We start from the raw sequence: 14,899 nt of genomic DNA on the forward strand, positions 1-14,899 counted from the left end.
CTCCGGCTCCGAAAGCCGATGTCGTTAAATGGTTCGCACGCTGACACTTTTGATGCCTCAGCATTGAAATCTGCAGCAATTTGCGGAAGGGTTGCACTCATGTCGCGCTAACGAGTCTCTTAGTGGTCGTTGGTCCCGTTCTCGCATGGTCTTTTTCCGGCCGCAAAGATGTCGGAGATTTGATTTTTTTACCGAACTGCTGAGATTCACCGGACACTCGTGAAACGGTCGCACTGGAAAATATCCACTTCATCGTTGCTCGCAGATGCTGTGTCCCATCGCTCTTGCCCCGACTATAACATCACGTTCAGATCTTGATGAGCTGCCATTGTAGCAGCAGTAACTGTTCTCACAACTGAACCAGACACTTGTCCTATATAGGCTTTGCCGATCGCAGCGCCGTGTTCTGGATGTTTACATATCTCTGTATTTAAATACGTATGCCTATACCAGTTTCTTTGGCGCTTCAATGTATAAGGAGCGTGAACAGCGTCAGATGTTGACTGATTGCTGTGGGGTAGACGGAGATGCCACATACTCCTGCAATCAACATGTGACAGAATTTGAAAGGGGCATTATTGTGGGTCTCCATTTGGCCGGTTATCGAATCGTTCAATATCCCGATTTATGCGACCGTCGGCCCGATGTTGGACAGCATGGGGACGAGGGAGTGAGACGTACCATTCCCAGGGCTCCGGTCGACCGCGTGTGACCACCAGAAGGAAGGATCGCCGTATTGTGCACCCGGCATGTCGTAAGCCCACCACATTCGCGCCTGCCATATGAGAACAATTAATCAACCCCCTGTAACATTCAGCGTCCCCACAGCATAGGTCGCAGAGCAGCAGCAACCGGACTAGGATATTACCGTCCCATGCGTAGCTACCACAAGACAAATGGTGCTATTTGGAGAGCTGCTGTGACCGAAAAGCAGTGACTGCTGATGAAAGATGTCGCAGTGTTCAGCGAAGAATGGCGTTTCAGCTATACCCCGCACGACTATCATGGGCGAGTGTGGTGGCTTCGTAGGACCCATCCTTCCAGTGTTTTGCAGAGGCAAGGTCGCATTACTCCTGGAGGGCTGGAGTGGGGGCCATTGAGTGTGACATTAGGTCACGGTTGTGGTGACAGACGGAACTCTGGCAGTACAACTCCACGTCACAGGCATCATGCGTCTTCATGTGTTACCTCATATGCGACACTATCACGGTGCCATTTTTCAACAGGAAAATGCTCCACATGGAACGTTCCTCTATGAACTATTTGCATGATGTTGAGGTATTATCGTGACCAACAAGATCCCTAGATCTGTTCGTGGTAGAATGTGTGTCATCAATTCGGACGTCCAACTCCAAATCAGTGCCGGTGAACATGATGACAAGGACCAGTTACAACAGCCTAAGGATACAACGGATTTGCCGGCCGACGTGGTCGAGCGGTTCTAGCCGCTTCAGTCTGGAACCGCACGACCGCTACGGTCGCAGGCTCGAATCCTGCCTCGGGCATGGATGTGTGTGATGTCCTTAGGTTAGTTAGGTTTAAGTAGTTCTAAGTTCTAGGGGACTGATGACCTCAGAAGTTAAGTCCCATAGTGCTCAGAGCATTTGAACCATTTGATACAACGGCTTTACGACACACTTCCCAAACGAAACAGTGCATGCATCCAGCGCAGAGGGGAAGAAACGCCTTACTGGTAAGTGGGCTCATTCTGCCGAGTCCTTTGTAAATTTGACCCGGTCTTATAATCACTGAAATAACATCACATACACTCTCAACCCGTGGAGTTTCAAATAGTGTCCTTCTACCCTTTGGGTGCTTCACTATTTTTGTTAGGCTGCGTGTTTATACGAGGGCTGGATCTTTAATAGTGGCATCTATTTATTTACAGCTCGTACAAAATAGATACGGGTTTCAAAGTTTTACTGATCTTCAAATTAGTCACCAGCATTGTGTATAACCCGTTGCCAGCGATGTGGAAGTCGTAGGATACTCATAGCAGTGACATTTGTGTTGACAATTGGATCTGCGCGGTTTATTGCCCGACGAATTTGTAGCCGCGAATGCTGTGAAGTGTTTTCTTCAGTTTAGAAATCAAGTTGAACTTACAAGGGCTTAAGTCAGGGGAATGCAATAAGTGGTATAGCACTTAGCAGCCCCGTCAGCCAAACAAATCATTAACAGCTCTGTCTATAAGCTGCTCTTATGTTGTGTTCCAAAAATGAACAGCATAGAGACAGAAATGATGACACTTTCTGCAGGACCTGATCATCATTTTGCAGGACAATGCTCAAGCACGTACAGTGTAGGCTATTACTGTTGAAGAGAAGGGAGAGTACATCCCCATGTCTCACTTCAGTTTTTATCTCGAAGCTTTCTGAGGTCTCACCTCTAAATTTGGCCTTGGAATGGGTGTTGGTCAATGTTCCCAGAATGAGTCGGCAGGTTTTGTTGTCTATTCCTAGTTCCTGGAGTATTTTGTTAAGCGTTTCTCTATCAACGGAGTCGTAGGCCTTCCTCAAATCAACAAAGATGACGACCACCTTTCGCTTTCTCATCTTGGAGTATGCCAGTGCAGTTATAAGATTGAGGATCTGTTCAACACAGGATCGAGTCTTCCTGAAGGCTCCCTGATATTCTCCCAGTTTACTATCCACTTGATCTTATGCCTTTGTTAGTAACGCCTTGGAGATAATCTTGTATGTTACTGAGATAAGAGAAATTCTAAGGCAGTTGTTCAGATGAGTAAAGTCTCCCTTTTTGTGAAGCGTATGGACCAGAGCCGTGTTCCAGTCAGGTGGCAATTTCTCTGTTTCCCAAATGTCCTGGATGATCTCTGTGAGCTTACCCACGGCGTTGCTGCCAGCACATTTCCAGAGTTCAGCAACGATGGAGTCCTCTCCAGCTGCCTTTTTATCCTTTAGAAATTGAATGATTTGTCCAACTTCTTCCAGTGAAGGAAGCTGTGAGTCCGGGTTTGGTGTGGTTTGTTTGTAGTTGAAGTCTTCGCTGGGTGGATCACAGCTGAGTAGGTTTTTAAAGTACTGAGCTAAGAGGTGGCAGTTGTCAAAAATGGTTCAAATGGCTCTGAGCACTATGGGACTCAACTGCTGAGGTCATAAGTCCCCTAGAACTTAGAACTAGTTAAACCTAACTAACCTAAGGACATCACACACATCCATGCCCGAGGCAGGATTCGAACCTGCGACCGTAGCGGTCTCGCGGTTCCAGACTGCAGCGCCAGAACCGCGCGGCCACTTCGGCCGGCGACAGTTGTCCTTGTTGCTAAAAACCAGTTTGCCCTGCGAGTCTCTGAAGTGGAGGCTTGAGGGATTGTATTTTCTGAGTGTCTGCTTGAAGGTTCTGTAGAAATCTCTCTAGTTATTCTTAGCTAACCTCTCTTCGACTTGGTTTAGTTGGTTTTGTGTGGAGGTCCGTTTGGTTCCTCGAATTACCTTAGCTGCAAGTCTTCTCTGTTCCAAAAAGTTCTCCCAATTTTTCTTGTTTTTTTTTTTTTTTTTTTTACAATTCCACCTCCTTCAGAGTGTCTATCTTTGGGCTTTTGCTTTGTCACAGTCTTCATTCCACCACGGATGCTTACTTCTTCTCGTGAGGGGGGCGAGTTCATTGGCCGTCTTCACAAGAGTCTCCTTCAGTTGCTCTTTCTACGTATATTTGTCACTGTTTATCAGGATTTCAAAGTTCCTGATCCGTGTGCTTAGTTTTATATCACGCGTATGGCAGGTACATTTGTTTTGCACGAGTTTAGTCTACAAGATGAAGCTCTATATTTGCCTGTTCATTAATGCAACAGTACTCCTGGCTTAAACTTATTAAAACTTCAGAAACTTTCAATGTATATCGCGTTGCGCCTGCGAAAAGCACTACTATTATCACTCAAATTTCCGAGTCAGATATTGTCATCATGGAGTCATGCCTGAAAAGTGACTGAAAATCGGTGTAAAACTAGTTTCATAATTTTAATTGAACATTTGGCGTAATTTTTTTAAGACTGCGGTAGGCTTTCAAGATGAAGAAGAACATAACTAGTGCTTGCAGCTGACCTTGTCCGATCATTGGTTACTCATTTACAAATATTCATTTTGCGACGGTTTAGCGCCTGTATGATGTTTGGGCAGCTTGTGTAGCAAAGGTGGCCACATGACTCTGGTCGCCGGGCGACGCACTGTACCTTGCAGTATCGGCTGAAGGGCTCTCGCGACATTCGTTCGGAAGTCCAGTCTCCTTCTGGAGCGCAGTGTACGTCGATCGTGATGCTGTGTTCGTAGGCGCGCAGAACTCGCTGCACTTCGGTCTCTTGGAAGGCGTCCGTCAAGTCCGCCAGCGAAAAAGTGCCATCCTGCAAGCACAAAGTCCAATTGTTACTCACTTAACAAACATATAACTCGTATTACAACTCACTGTCGACAAGATGCATTAATTGCTTGGGAAGAAAATAAAACAATATTTGGTGTTATTGACGTTTAAATCACAGGCTAAAACTATATTCTGTAATAACAGCGACTGAGTTTTGGTTTGAAGTGATGATAAAAGTAGTTGAAATGATTGTCAAATATGTGTGATAATCTTTGCTTAATTTTGGTCGCAACAGCTACGCATGACATTTAAATGGCCTCAAGTAATTACATCGAATGAAAATTTCACTACTTTCCGCCATATCTGTTAACTCTCCTGTGTATCTGGACATTCGAAACTGCTGTATGGCGGACACGATACTTATAAAGGACCTACTACATGGGCAATGTAGCTTAGTACTTCGGACGATGGTTGCTGATGGATCGAAATTAAAAATTTAAAATTTTGTCTTAATCTACTCATTCGAAGGTATAATTTTACGTTAAAGATTTAACACAATAGGTTAAGTATTGAAGTTCGAAACCATGTACACTCGTACGTTTTGACGCAGCGTAACTCACGGCACGGAAATAAACCACGCTGTAATCATCTAGTCGTTCAGAATGATAGCACTTAACAACTTCCAAAAGACTTTAAACGTTATTTCAAACTATTTATAAACAATTTTGGTTTTAACTTATTCTTAAGTGTATGGGTGAATAATCCGAAACAAATAAAACCAGCATAATTAGTGTTTTGCATCTACAACCATAAATGTTTTACATCCTAAACGTTAAAAATTTACCACATTAATTTATTTGTAAAGTAATCAGGCGTTTGAAGCTGTCTTATATATGGGAGTTCGATTATTTACAGAATCGGATGTCTGTGTGTGTAGGGGGTTTACTGGTTCTGTCTATTCCTTTAGTCGCAGATTACCTGCGCGAAGTGGCACGTAACATCGGGCATGCAGTAGTTGTTGCGTTTTGTGATATTTCTGTCATGCCCCATGACTGTAAAGCTCTTATACGTTAAGAAGTCTAAGTTGTAGGCTGCTTTTATGGTTCTAAAAATTCTGAGTCTAAGGTGATTTACCTGCAGGACCCAGGATCCTGTTCCGGCGAAGGTGTAGCCGGCATGTATAAGGTGTCGGTGCCTGGTGAAGCTCGATAGTAGGTTGCGAACGCACTGCAGCAGTGTGTTCACTTGTGGGTGGATCAGTACTTCAGTTACCAGGTTCTCCGTCGCGTACTGGATCAGTCTCTCTCCTGCAACAAGCCACAACACACCAGATTACTTCACATTACTTTCGAAAAATTAGCAAGGTGCATAAGTGGTCAATGTTAACATGCAAAGGTGAGTTAAAAAATTTTCTCCGTGTTCTCTGCAGACAAAGTGAGATGCTACAAAGACTTTGTAGCTAAATGCGAAACGCTGCTCATCCTTAAAACAGACTTATCTGTTGATGGTTTGTTGTTGAAGTCATCAATCCGAAGACTGGTTTGGTGCAGATACCGTGCGAGACTATCTCGTGCAAGTCTTTTCATATCTGCATAACGAATGCACTTTGTATCCCTTTGAACCTGCTTGCGGCATTCACCCCCGAACACTTCCTTCCATTACCAAATTATTCAGGATGTGTGCTGTCAACTTATCCATTCTTTAGTCAAGTTGCGCGGTGATTTATTTTCTCAACGACTGAGGTCGGTACTAGTTCATTCGCTACTCGATCTCTGCATCTCCTTTTCGGCAGTCTCGTAAAGCACCGCATGTCACGAACTTCCGCTCTTCTGTACTGTTTATGGTCCACGTTTCACTTCCCTATAAGGCTGTACTCCACAAAACAATTCTTAACACTTAAATTTATATTCGGAGTTAACTTATTTCTCTGTCAGAAAAATTATTCTTGCTATTGCCAGCCTACTTGTTACGTTCTCTTTATTTACGCCATCAATTAGTTATTTTACTGCGTAGATAGCAAAATAGTTCAATACTGTCAATGACTCCTTTCCTAACCAAATGACCTCGACACATCCTGATTCAATTCGAGTACACTCCTTTACCCTTGTTCTACTTTGGTCGATTTTCACATCATAATCTCTTTTCAAGACACTGTCGATTCCATTCGTATGATCTTCTAAGTCCTTTGACGTCCCTAACAGAATGGCAATGTCACCATATTTTATCGCTTAACGCTGTTCACAAAACTTACTTCAGACATGTTAAAGATTTAGAGGCACCAAAAGCAACACTGCCACATCCATTCACTGCTGCAACTCAGCTGACAGAGTGGGAAGATGACAATGCGCGTGTATCTTGAGTCTTCATATGGTTTTCTCAGAAGTATCATGTCGTTTTTGGAAACCCAGAATCTACTATGTAGGAATCAACATGGATTCCGGAAACAGCGATCGTGTGAGACCCAACTCGCTTTATTTGTTCATGAGACCCAGAAAATATTAGATACAGGCTCCCAAGTAGATGCTATTTTTCTTGACTTCCGGAAGGCGTTCGATACAGTTCCGCACTGTCGCCTGATAAACAAAGTAAGAGCCTACGGAATATCAGACCAGCTGTGTGGCTGGATTGAAGAGTATTTAGCAAACAGAACACAGCATGTTGTTATCAATGGAGAGACGTCTACAGACGTTAAAGTAACCTCTGGCGTGCCACAGGGGAGTGTTATGGGACCATTGCTTTTCACAATATATATAAATGACCTAGTAGATAGTGTCGGAAGTCCCATGCGGCTTTTTGCGGATGATGCTGTAGCATACAGAGAAGTTGCAGCATTAGAAAATTGTAGCGAAATGCAGGAAGATCTGCAGCGGATAGGCACTTGGTGCAGGGAGTGGAAACTGACCCTTAACATAGACAAATGTAATGTATTGCGAATACATAGAAAGAAGGATCCTTTACTGTATGATTATATGATAGCGGAACAAACACTGGTAGCAGTTACTTCTGTAAAATATCTGGGAGTATGCGTACGGAACGATTTGAAGTGGAATGATCATATAAAATTAATTGTTGGTAAAGCGGGTACCAGGTTGAGATTCATTGAGAGAGTCCTTAGAAAATGTAGTCCATCAACAAAGGAGGTGGCTTACAAAACACTCGTTCGACCTATACTTATTGCTCATCAGTGTGGGATCCGTACCAGATCGGTTTGACGGAGGAGATAGAGAAGATTCAAAGAAGAGAGGCGCGTTTCGTCACAGGGTTATTTGGTAAGCGTGATAGCGTTACGGAGATGTTTAATAAACTCAAGTGGCAGACTCTGCGAGAGAGGCGCTCTGCATCGCGGTGTAACTTGCTCGCCAGGTTTCGAGAGGGTGCGTTTCTGGATGAGGTATCGAATATATTGCTTCCTCCTACTTATACCTCCCGAGGAGATCACGAATGTAAAATCAGAGAGATTCGAGCGCGCACGGAGGCTTTCAGACAGTCGTTCTTCCCGCGAACCATACGCGACTGGAACAGGAAAGGGAGGTAATGACAGTGGCACGTAAAGTGCCCTCCGCCACACACCGTTGGGTGGCTTGCGGAGTATAAATGTAGATGTAGATGTAGAAGGCGATAGACGGCTTCTGTACTCGTCCACAGCGACTGTCTCGCATAAAGGAGGCTTAGTGTTCCAGAGGCCAATTTCGCTTGGAATCTATGCAAGCTCAGCGTATCTCTTTTTTTCTATAAATACGTACCGCGTGTTATTGTTTTATGAGATGCGCTATATCGTTTAGGATATCCTCACTACATATCTATGGAACAAAAAGTACACCTAACCTAATTTTAACGTTCTATTTTTGAGAATGCCATTAGAGAAGGAGCGCAAACTCTAAAAGGACAAGACTGAGGAACAGTCACAGCATTCTTCTAAGGCGATTTAGAGGAATATATGATAACCCTGAGGAGGACCTGATTTCCGCTCCTTCCAAATGCTGGCACAGTATATACTTAATGTCCACGTACAGGTTCATCAACATTGCAACTTAGAGCAAAAAATCTAAATGCATTGTATTTTTAATCTCATCGCTTTTCAGTTACTCCTGCACACATTCTCGTTACCTGTGGACAATAATAGATCTCACCACCATATTTCAAGTTAAGGAAAGTATATTACTCGCATGCTCCAGAGGACACTGCTTCAAATGCAGAAGATTATGACACTCTTTGGATTAAAAAAGAACTATGGATTTAAGAGCTCAGGAAAAAAATATTGCTCGTTGCAAACTTAATCGCTAACATGTCCTTTTGCAGTCAGGTTACATCAAAGCGATCCGTTGCACATACTGTCACCACATAGGCATTCCTCCACCCGATTAATTTTGCTTATAAATTTCATTATGTATTCTTAATTTTGTATATAGTGAAACAAAAAATCTGTGGCAGAAGCGATTTCGTAAATACCGCATTAAACGGTGGGCAAACTCTATGCCGTCGTCTAAATCATTTGACTTTCCAGTAACAAACCCGTAGAATTCGCTACATTATGAATCTAGGCACAACACACCATCCATATTTTTTTTCCAACAAATGATGAAAACAACTTGGCTAAGAAAATATAAACTGAAGTAATCACTGTGCCGTTAACATGTTAACAACTTCACGCAAGTACAGAAAGTGTGATTTCTCTATTACTTTCTCCCACACATGCGAAACTGACATGCCTGTCAATTCAAAGAAATTCAAGATGATGCCAAATAACATGTTACACGTTACGAGTCTACTTGTGAAATAATGTACTTACTGATTCTTTAGGGATGAGCTAAGAACGTGTTGTGGTGTTTGCTTCTTTTTTCTTTTTCTCCTTGTTAGTGGTCTACGTAGAAGATACCATGTACTTCCATTCGGCTTAGGAACATTTCTTTTATGTTGTAAAATATTTGGAGAAGTTATATCAGTTAGCAACAAGGCACGTACCCTAAAATAATCTTCTTAGACGAGTTTGTGGGATATATAAATGTTAAGACATTAAGTGTGAACGATGTCGAAAATTAACGCTAATGCGACTGTATTTCATTCTTAATGTCCTTGAAATCTGTATCCGTGGGGCGCGTGGCTATTAATTACCGTTGATAACATCGAGATCAGAATTTTAAAGAGCTGAATTTGCTCACGCAGCTAAGGCCTTATAAAAATTACTTTCACTTCCAGGGTCTCCAGAAATATGAAAATTACACTCTCCGAAAAAAAAAAAAATACATCACAAGGCAATTACCCAAATGGCACAGAAATCGGAGGATGTTACGTACACGTACGGACAAACAAGTGATTACAAATACAGAAACAATGGATGATTTATTCAAGAGAAAGAGCTTCACAAATTGAGCAAGTCAATAACGTGTTGAAACTTCCTGGGAGATTAAAACTGTGTGCCGGACCGAGACTCAAACTCAGGACCTTTACCTTTCGCGGGCAAGTGCTCTTCCATATGAGCTACCCAAGCGCGATTCACGCCCCATCCTCACAGCTTTACTTCTGCCAGTACCTCGTCTCCTACCTTCCAAACTTTACAGAATCTCAGAACCTAGGTTCGCAGGAGAGCTGTTACGCAGCGAAGGCAGATATCTTTGAGCACCAGCATGAGGTGTCTGACTGTGAACCGTCGATCACCTCTAATGAGCGGCCATCCTGATTTAGGTTTTCCGTGATTTCCCTAAATCTCTCCAGGCAAATGCTGGGATGGTTCCTTTGAAAGGGCACGGCCGATTTTCTTCCCCATCCTTCCCTAATCCGATGAGACCGATGACCTGGCTGTTTGGTCTCTTCCCCCAAACGACCCAACCCAACCTCGAATGAGAGTGTCCTCACGTTCTAACACTGCAGGAGTCACAGCTGTGTGCGGTCGGCAGGCATTCGGGAGATCAGACGGGTTTGCGTGACCTTGTTGCGACGACGCCTCGCCCAACGACTCACCGTGGTTTTGTTCACTGCCAGATCTCCTCAGACATTCTGCAAGCGTCTATGAATATCCGAGATGCTCTCAATGACAGCTCTGTGCTTGGAACGCACTTACGTTACAGACGCCGTTGTGAAAGCTACCTAGAACGCCTATGCGAACTTCATGATACTACAGGGGCTGAAGCGAAAATATTCCATGATGTCCCACAACAAATTTCGCACTTTTCAACTGAAATTGGACGAGAAAAAAAATTGTGTTGCATTACTTACTCGCCCCTCACCCCATCCACATCGCCGATTCTGTCCGTTTACTTCAACTCAAAGTTTTATGTTATTTCTTTGTAGTTGTAATTATTGCGAGCTGTATGGTCAATGTTGCCTGAAGCGAAAATAAATTAAATAACAACAATAACAACAAAAATTATGCTATCCTAGCAGTGATTGATGTTCAATGGAGAGTGAAGTGAAGTATACGAGATATTTAATTTCACGAACCTCCCATCAGGACGGAAGTTAAGGAACCCCTCGTTGCACGGTACTTCATCGAACTATTTTGTGTGCTGTGCCTTCGAGCAGTGTCTCAGTAACGACTCCCGATGTCGGTTCGTGAGTGGATTCGTCGGGACACGACCTCGAGTCATCCGTCCCACGATTCCGCGATAATGGAACGTCGGTAGGGGGAGGCAAGAAGACTGAAGGCGCATCGGGCCACGCCCATTCAGTGTCGGGCGCTACAAAAAGAGGACCCTGGGGGGCGACCTCATTCCGGCAGTTGCCGACAGCGGGGGGCGGGGGTTGCAGCCTTTTTGCGCACACATTGAGCCGGCGCTCTTTGTGCGTGTCCCAATTGCCCCGAGCAGCCGCCATTAGCCGTTCGCCAGATGATGGGAGGCCGTTTAATTGGGAGCGCTGACGTGATTGAAACGACGCTGCGCCGCGGCTGGGACACAGCGCGGGCTGGGACACAGCGCGGGCTGGGACGGGGTGCTGCCTGCCTCAACAGGGCCGACCGTGAACAGTGTCCACCCGCCAGGCGCCTGCGGTTAACGAGGCACTGCACGGGTGAACAACCTTTTACACACTAGTTATTACACTTCTACACGAGGAACTTACTTTATGCGCACTTAAATGAAAAATCTTTAAATTGGTTCCGGAATGGGTCTCGACAGAATTAGACGTGACAAAATTGTACTGACGAAAACAGAGTTACTCCTTGACCCAGCTCTACCAAACAACCGAGGTGTATTAAAAAAGACCGATCTTCTGAAATAGGACGTGTCCGGGAAAGATAATGAGATTGATATTTTATGTACCAAAGGTTTCATTCTATTCAAACAACAACATTCTCCCCTTCAAAGTACGAGGGTCACTCCAAAAGAAATGGACACTATTTTTTTTAAATCCATCTTTTATTCTACATTCTTGAAAGTTTTACAGTGTGTAGATACATCCTTTAGAAACAATATTTTCGTTTCTCCACATAATTTCCACCCCTCTCAACCATCTTGGAACCAGCGCCTGTGTACCCACAGGGTAAATTCTTGACCAACCTGTTGTAGCCACTGTTTGGCAGCATGCACAAGGGAGTCATCATCTTCAAACCTTGTTCTACGAAGACAGTCTTTCAGTTTCCCAAAGAGATGATAGTCACATGGAGCCAGGTCAGGACTGTAAGGCGAGTGTTCAGTTTTGTCCATCCGAGTTTTGTGATCGCTTCCGTGGTTTCTTGACTGACATGTGGCCGTGCATTGTCGTACAACAGCAAAAGATCCTGCTTTTGCCGATGTGGTCGAATACGACTCAGTCGAACTTGAAGTTTCTTCAGTGTCGTCACATATGCATCAGAATTTATGGTGACTCCACTTGGCATGATGTCCACAAGCAAGAGTCCTCTGGAATAGAAAAACACCGTAGCCATAACTTTTCCAGCAGAAGGTGTGGTTTCGAATTTTTTTTTTTTCTTCGGTGAATTTGCATGATGCCCCTCCATTGATTGCTTCTTCGTCTCTGGTGACAAATGATGGAGCCATGTTTCATCACCTGTCACAATTCTTCCAAGAAATTCATCGCCACCATTCTAGTACTGTTCCAAAAGATCGCTGCATACCGTTTTTCTTGTTTCTTTGCGAGCCACTGTCAACATCCTGGGAACCCACCTAGCACAAACCTTTTTTAACTCCAAAACTTTCAGTATTCTGCAAACACTTCCTTCCCCCTTTCCAACGTAGCGTGACAATTCGTTCACTGTGATGCGTCTGTCAGCAGTCGCCAGTTCGTTAACTCTCTGCACATTGGTTGGAGTGTGTGCAGTACGAGGCCTGCCGCTGCGAGTACAATCCTCAATATTGCCGTGCCCGCTTTCATCACGTAACCTGCTTGCCCACCGACTAACTGTACTGCGATCGACGACAGCATCTCCGTACACCTTTTTCAACCTCGTGTGGATGTTTCCCACTGTCTCGTTTTCACAGCACAGTAATTCTATGACAGCACGTTGCTTCTGACGAACGTCAAGTGTAGCAGCCATCTTGAAGACATGCTGTGACGGCACCACTCACGGGAACAGGTTGAACTAAGTTTGAAAACAAGCGGGAGAGATGTATCTGCACACTGTAAAACTTTCACACATGCAGAATGAAAACTGTATTTTTACAAAAATAGTGTGCATTTGTTTTGAAGTGAGCCTCGTAGCTCCCTTCGATGGCTATACACCTGCCGAGTTGGTCTTCCCAGCCTTGGTAGTAGCGCTGAAAGGAGTCAACTGGTAGGGTCTTTAATATATCGTTCACATTCTTTAGAATGTTCTCCAGACTCCCAAAATGACCATCTTTTACGAAATTTTTCAGTTTAGGGAAAAGAAAAAGTCACAAGGAGTCAGATCAGGTGTGTGGAACGAGAGGGATTCTTCTCCATTTTCTGTAATAACGCAATATTTCAAAGCAATGGAAGATTTACAAATAAAATTACTCATTTTTAGAAACGGTTTATTTAAAAGCCAAAAATTTTACAATTGCTGGTATTGGTAATTGATTGGGTTTTTTTACCCGGTTATTAGGTAAAAGTAAAAAAAAAAAAAAATCACCTGTTATAGCCGAGACCAAAGAAATACCAGAAAATACCGGTTATTGAGAGCTAAAATGCCGGTATCGGTTTTATACGGTCGCTTTTTCCCATCCCTAGTAATGAGGCGTTTGTTTTGCAGTGTGTGGTGAGTGTAATTAGGGCTGAAGCATGACGTGTATTTGAACATTCTCGGTGCCCAAGTGTTGCTCTTTCTTCTACAATTTTATGATGAGCATTCTGTAGACACTCCCGTCTTCCAAGTCGATAACAACTTTGTAAACAGGGCAGCACCCACGCATTTCTAGTTTCGTGAAAACTCAGGCACCTTATCGCACTTCGACTGGCGCACTAAATCATCCGATCTTTATCCGGTAGAAATACTCGAAACAGCGGCTGAAGCGTGGCAATCAATATCTCCCCCATTTGGGAACTGCAGGGCTGTCCACGGATCTGCTCGTGTCAGCTGGCTTGGGCTCGCTCCTCAGCGTTCAGCAACCGGCTTGTTCATGAGGAATAATGGCGAGGGAAGAGGAGGGAACTAAGGTGTATACTGGAGAAACTTGTCAACCAGTCCCTTCTACGGCCGCCATTGTTAGTTCCAAGGAGTTTCTGAACATATAGTCATGTATACATTACAGGTGGTACTGTTTCCTGTGATTGATCGTTTGTCATGTAATTGAACAGTAATTTGTCTCTCTGACAACTTACGCTCAATGCGTTACATTTATTTATATTGGCGGTAAAGCGACAATTCCAAGCGCCTATACTCTGTAGACCTTCCCATATTTTCGCTACAATTCTCTGGTGACCTTCATACACAGGGTAACATCATCCACGAAACTGTGAACGGTAAGATCTACACTACTGGCCATTAAAATTGCTACACCACGAAAAAATGCAGATGATAAACGGTTATTCATTGGACAAATATATTATACCAGAACTGACATGTGATTACATTTTCACGCAATTTGGGTGCAAAGATCCTGAGAAGTCAGTACCCAGAACAACCACCTCTGTCCGTAATAACGGTCTTGATACGCCTGGGCCTTGAGTCAAACAGAGGTTGGATGGCGTGTGTAGGTACAGCTGCCCATGCAGCTTCAACACGATACCACAGTTCATCAAGAGTGGTGACAGGCGTATTGTGACGAGCCAGTTGCTCGGCCACCATTGACCAGACGTTTTCAGTTGATGAGAGATCTGGAGAATGTGCTGGCTAGGGCAGCAGTCGAACATTTTCTGCATCTAGAAAGGCCCGTACAGGACCTGCAACATGACGTCGTGCATTATCCTGATGAAATGTAGGGTTTCACAGGGATCGAATGAAGGGTAGAACCACGGGTCGTAACACATATGAAATGTAACGCCCACTGTTCAAAGTGCCGTCAATGCGAACAAGAGGTGACCGTGACGTGTAACCACTGCCATCCCATACCATCACGCCGGGTGACACGCGAGTATGGCGATGACGAATACACGCTTCCAATGTGCGTTCACCGCGATGTCACCAAACACGAATGCGACCATCATGATGCTGTAAACAGAACCTGGATTCAACCGAAAAAATGACGTTTTG

The 14,899-nt window shown here is 44.1% G+C and overlaps 1 protein-coding gene across 1 annotated transcript in view; it reads right to left on the bottom strand.

Moving 5' to 3' along the window:
- Positions 1–14,899, bottom strand: part of LOC124622827 (microtubule-associated protein futsch) — a gene marked incomplete at its 5' end in the record, with an annotated part of 138,820 nt that overhangs the window by 74,825 nt on the left and 49,096 nt on the right. The window contains 2 exons of the mRNA XM_047148619.1: positions 4,190–4,357; positions 5,449–5,621. Of these exons, the coding sequence (XP_047004575.1) occupies positions 4,190–4,357; positions 5,449–5,621 (341 nt within the window). The remainder of the gene's footprint in view (positions 1–4,189; positions 4,358–5,448; positions 5,622–14,899) is intronic.

Source organism: Schistocerca americana, chromosome 7 (genome assembly GCF_021461395.2).
Source record: "Schistocerca americana isolate TAMUIC-IGC-003095 chromosome 7, iqSchAmer2.1, whole genome shotgun sequence".
Taxonomy (NCBI): Eukaryota; Metazoa; Arthropoda; class Insecta; order Orthoptera; family Acrididae; genus Schistocerca; species Schistocerca americana.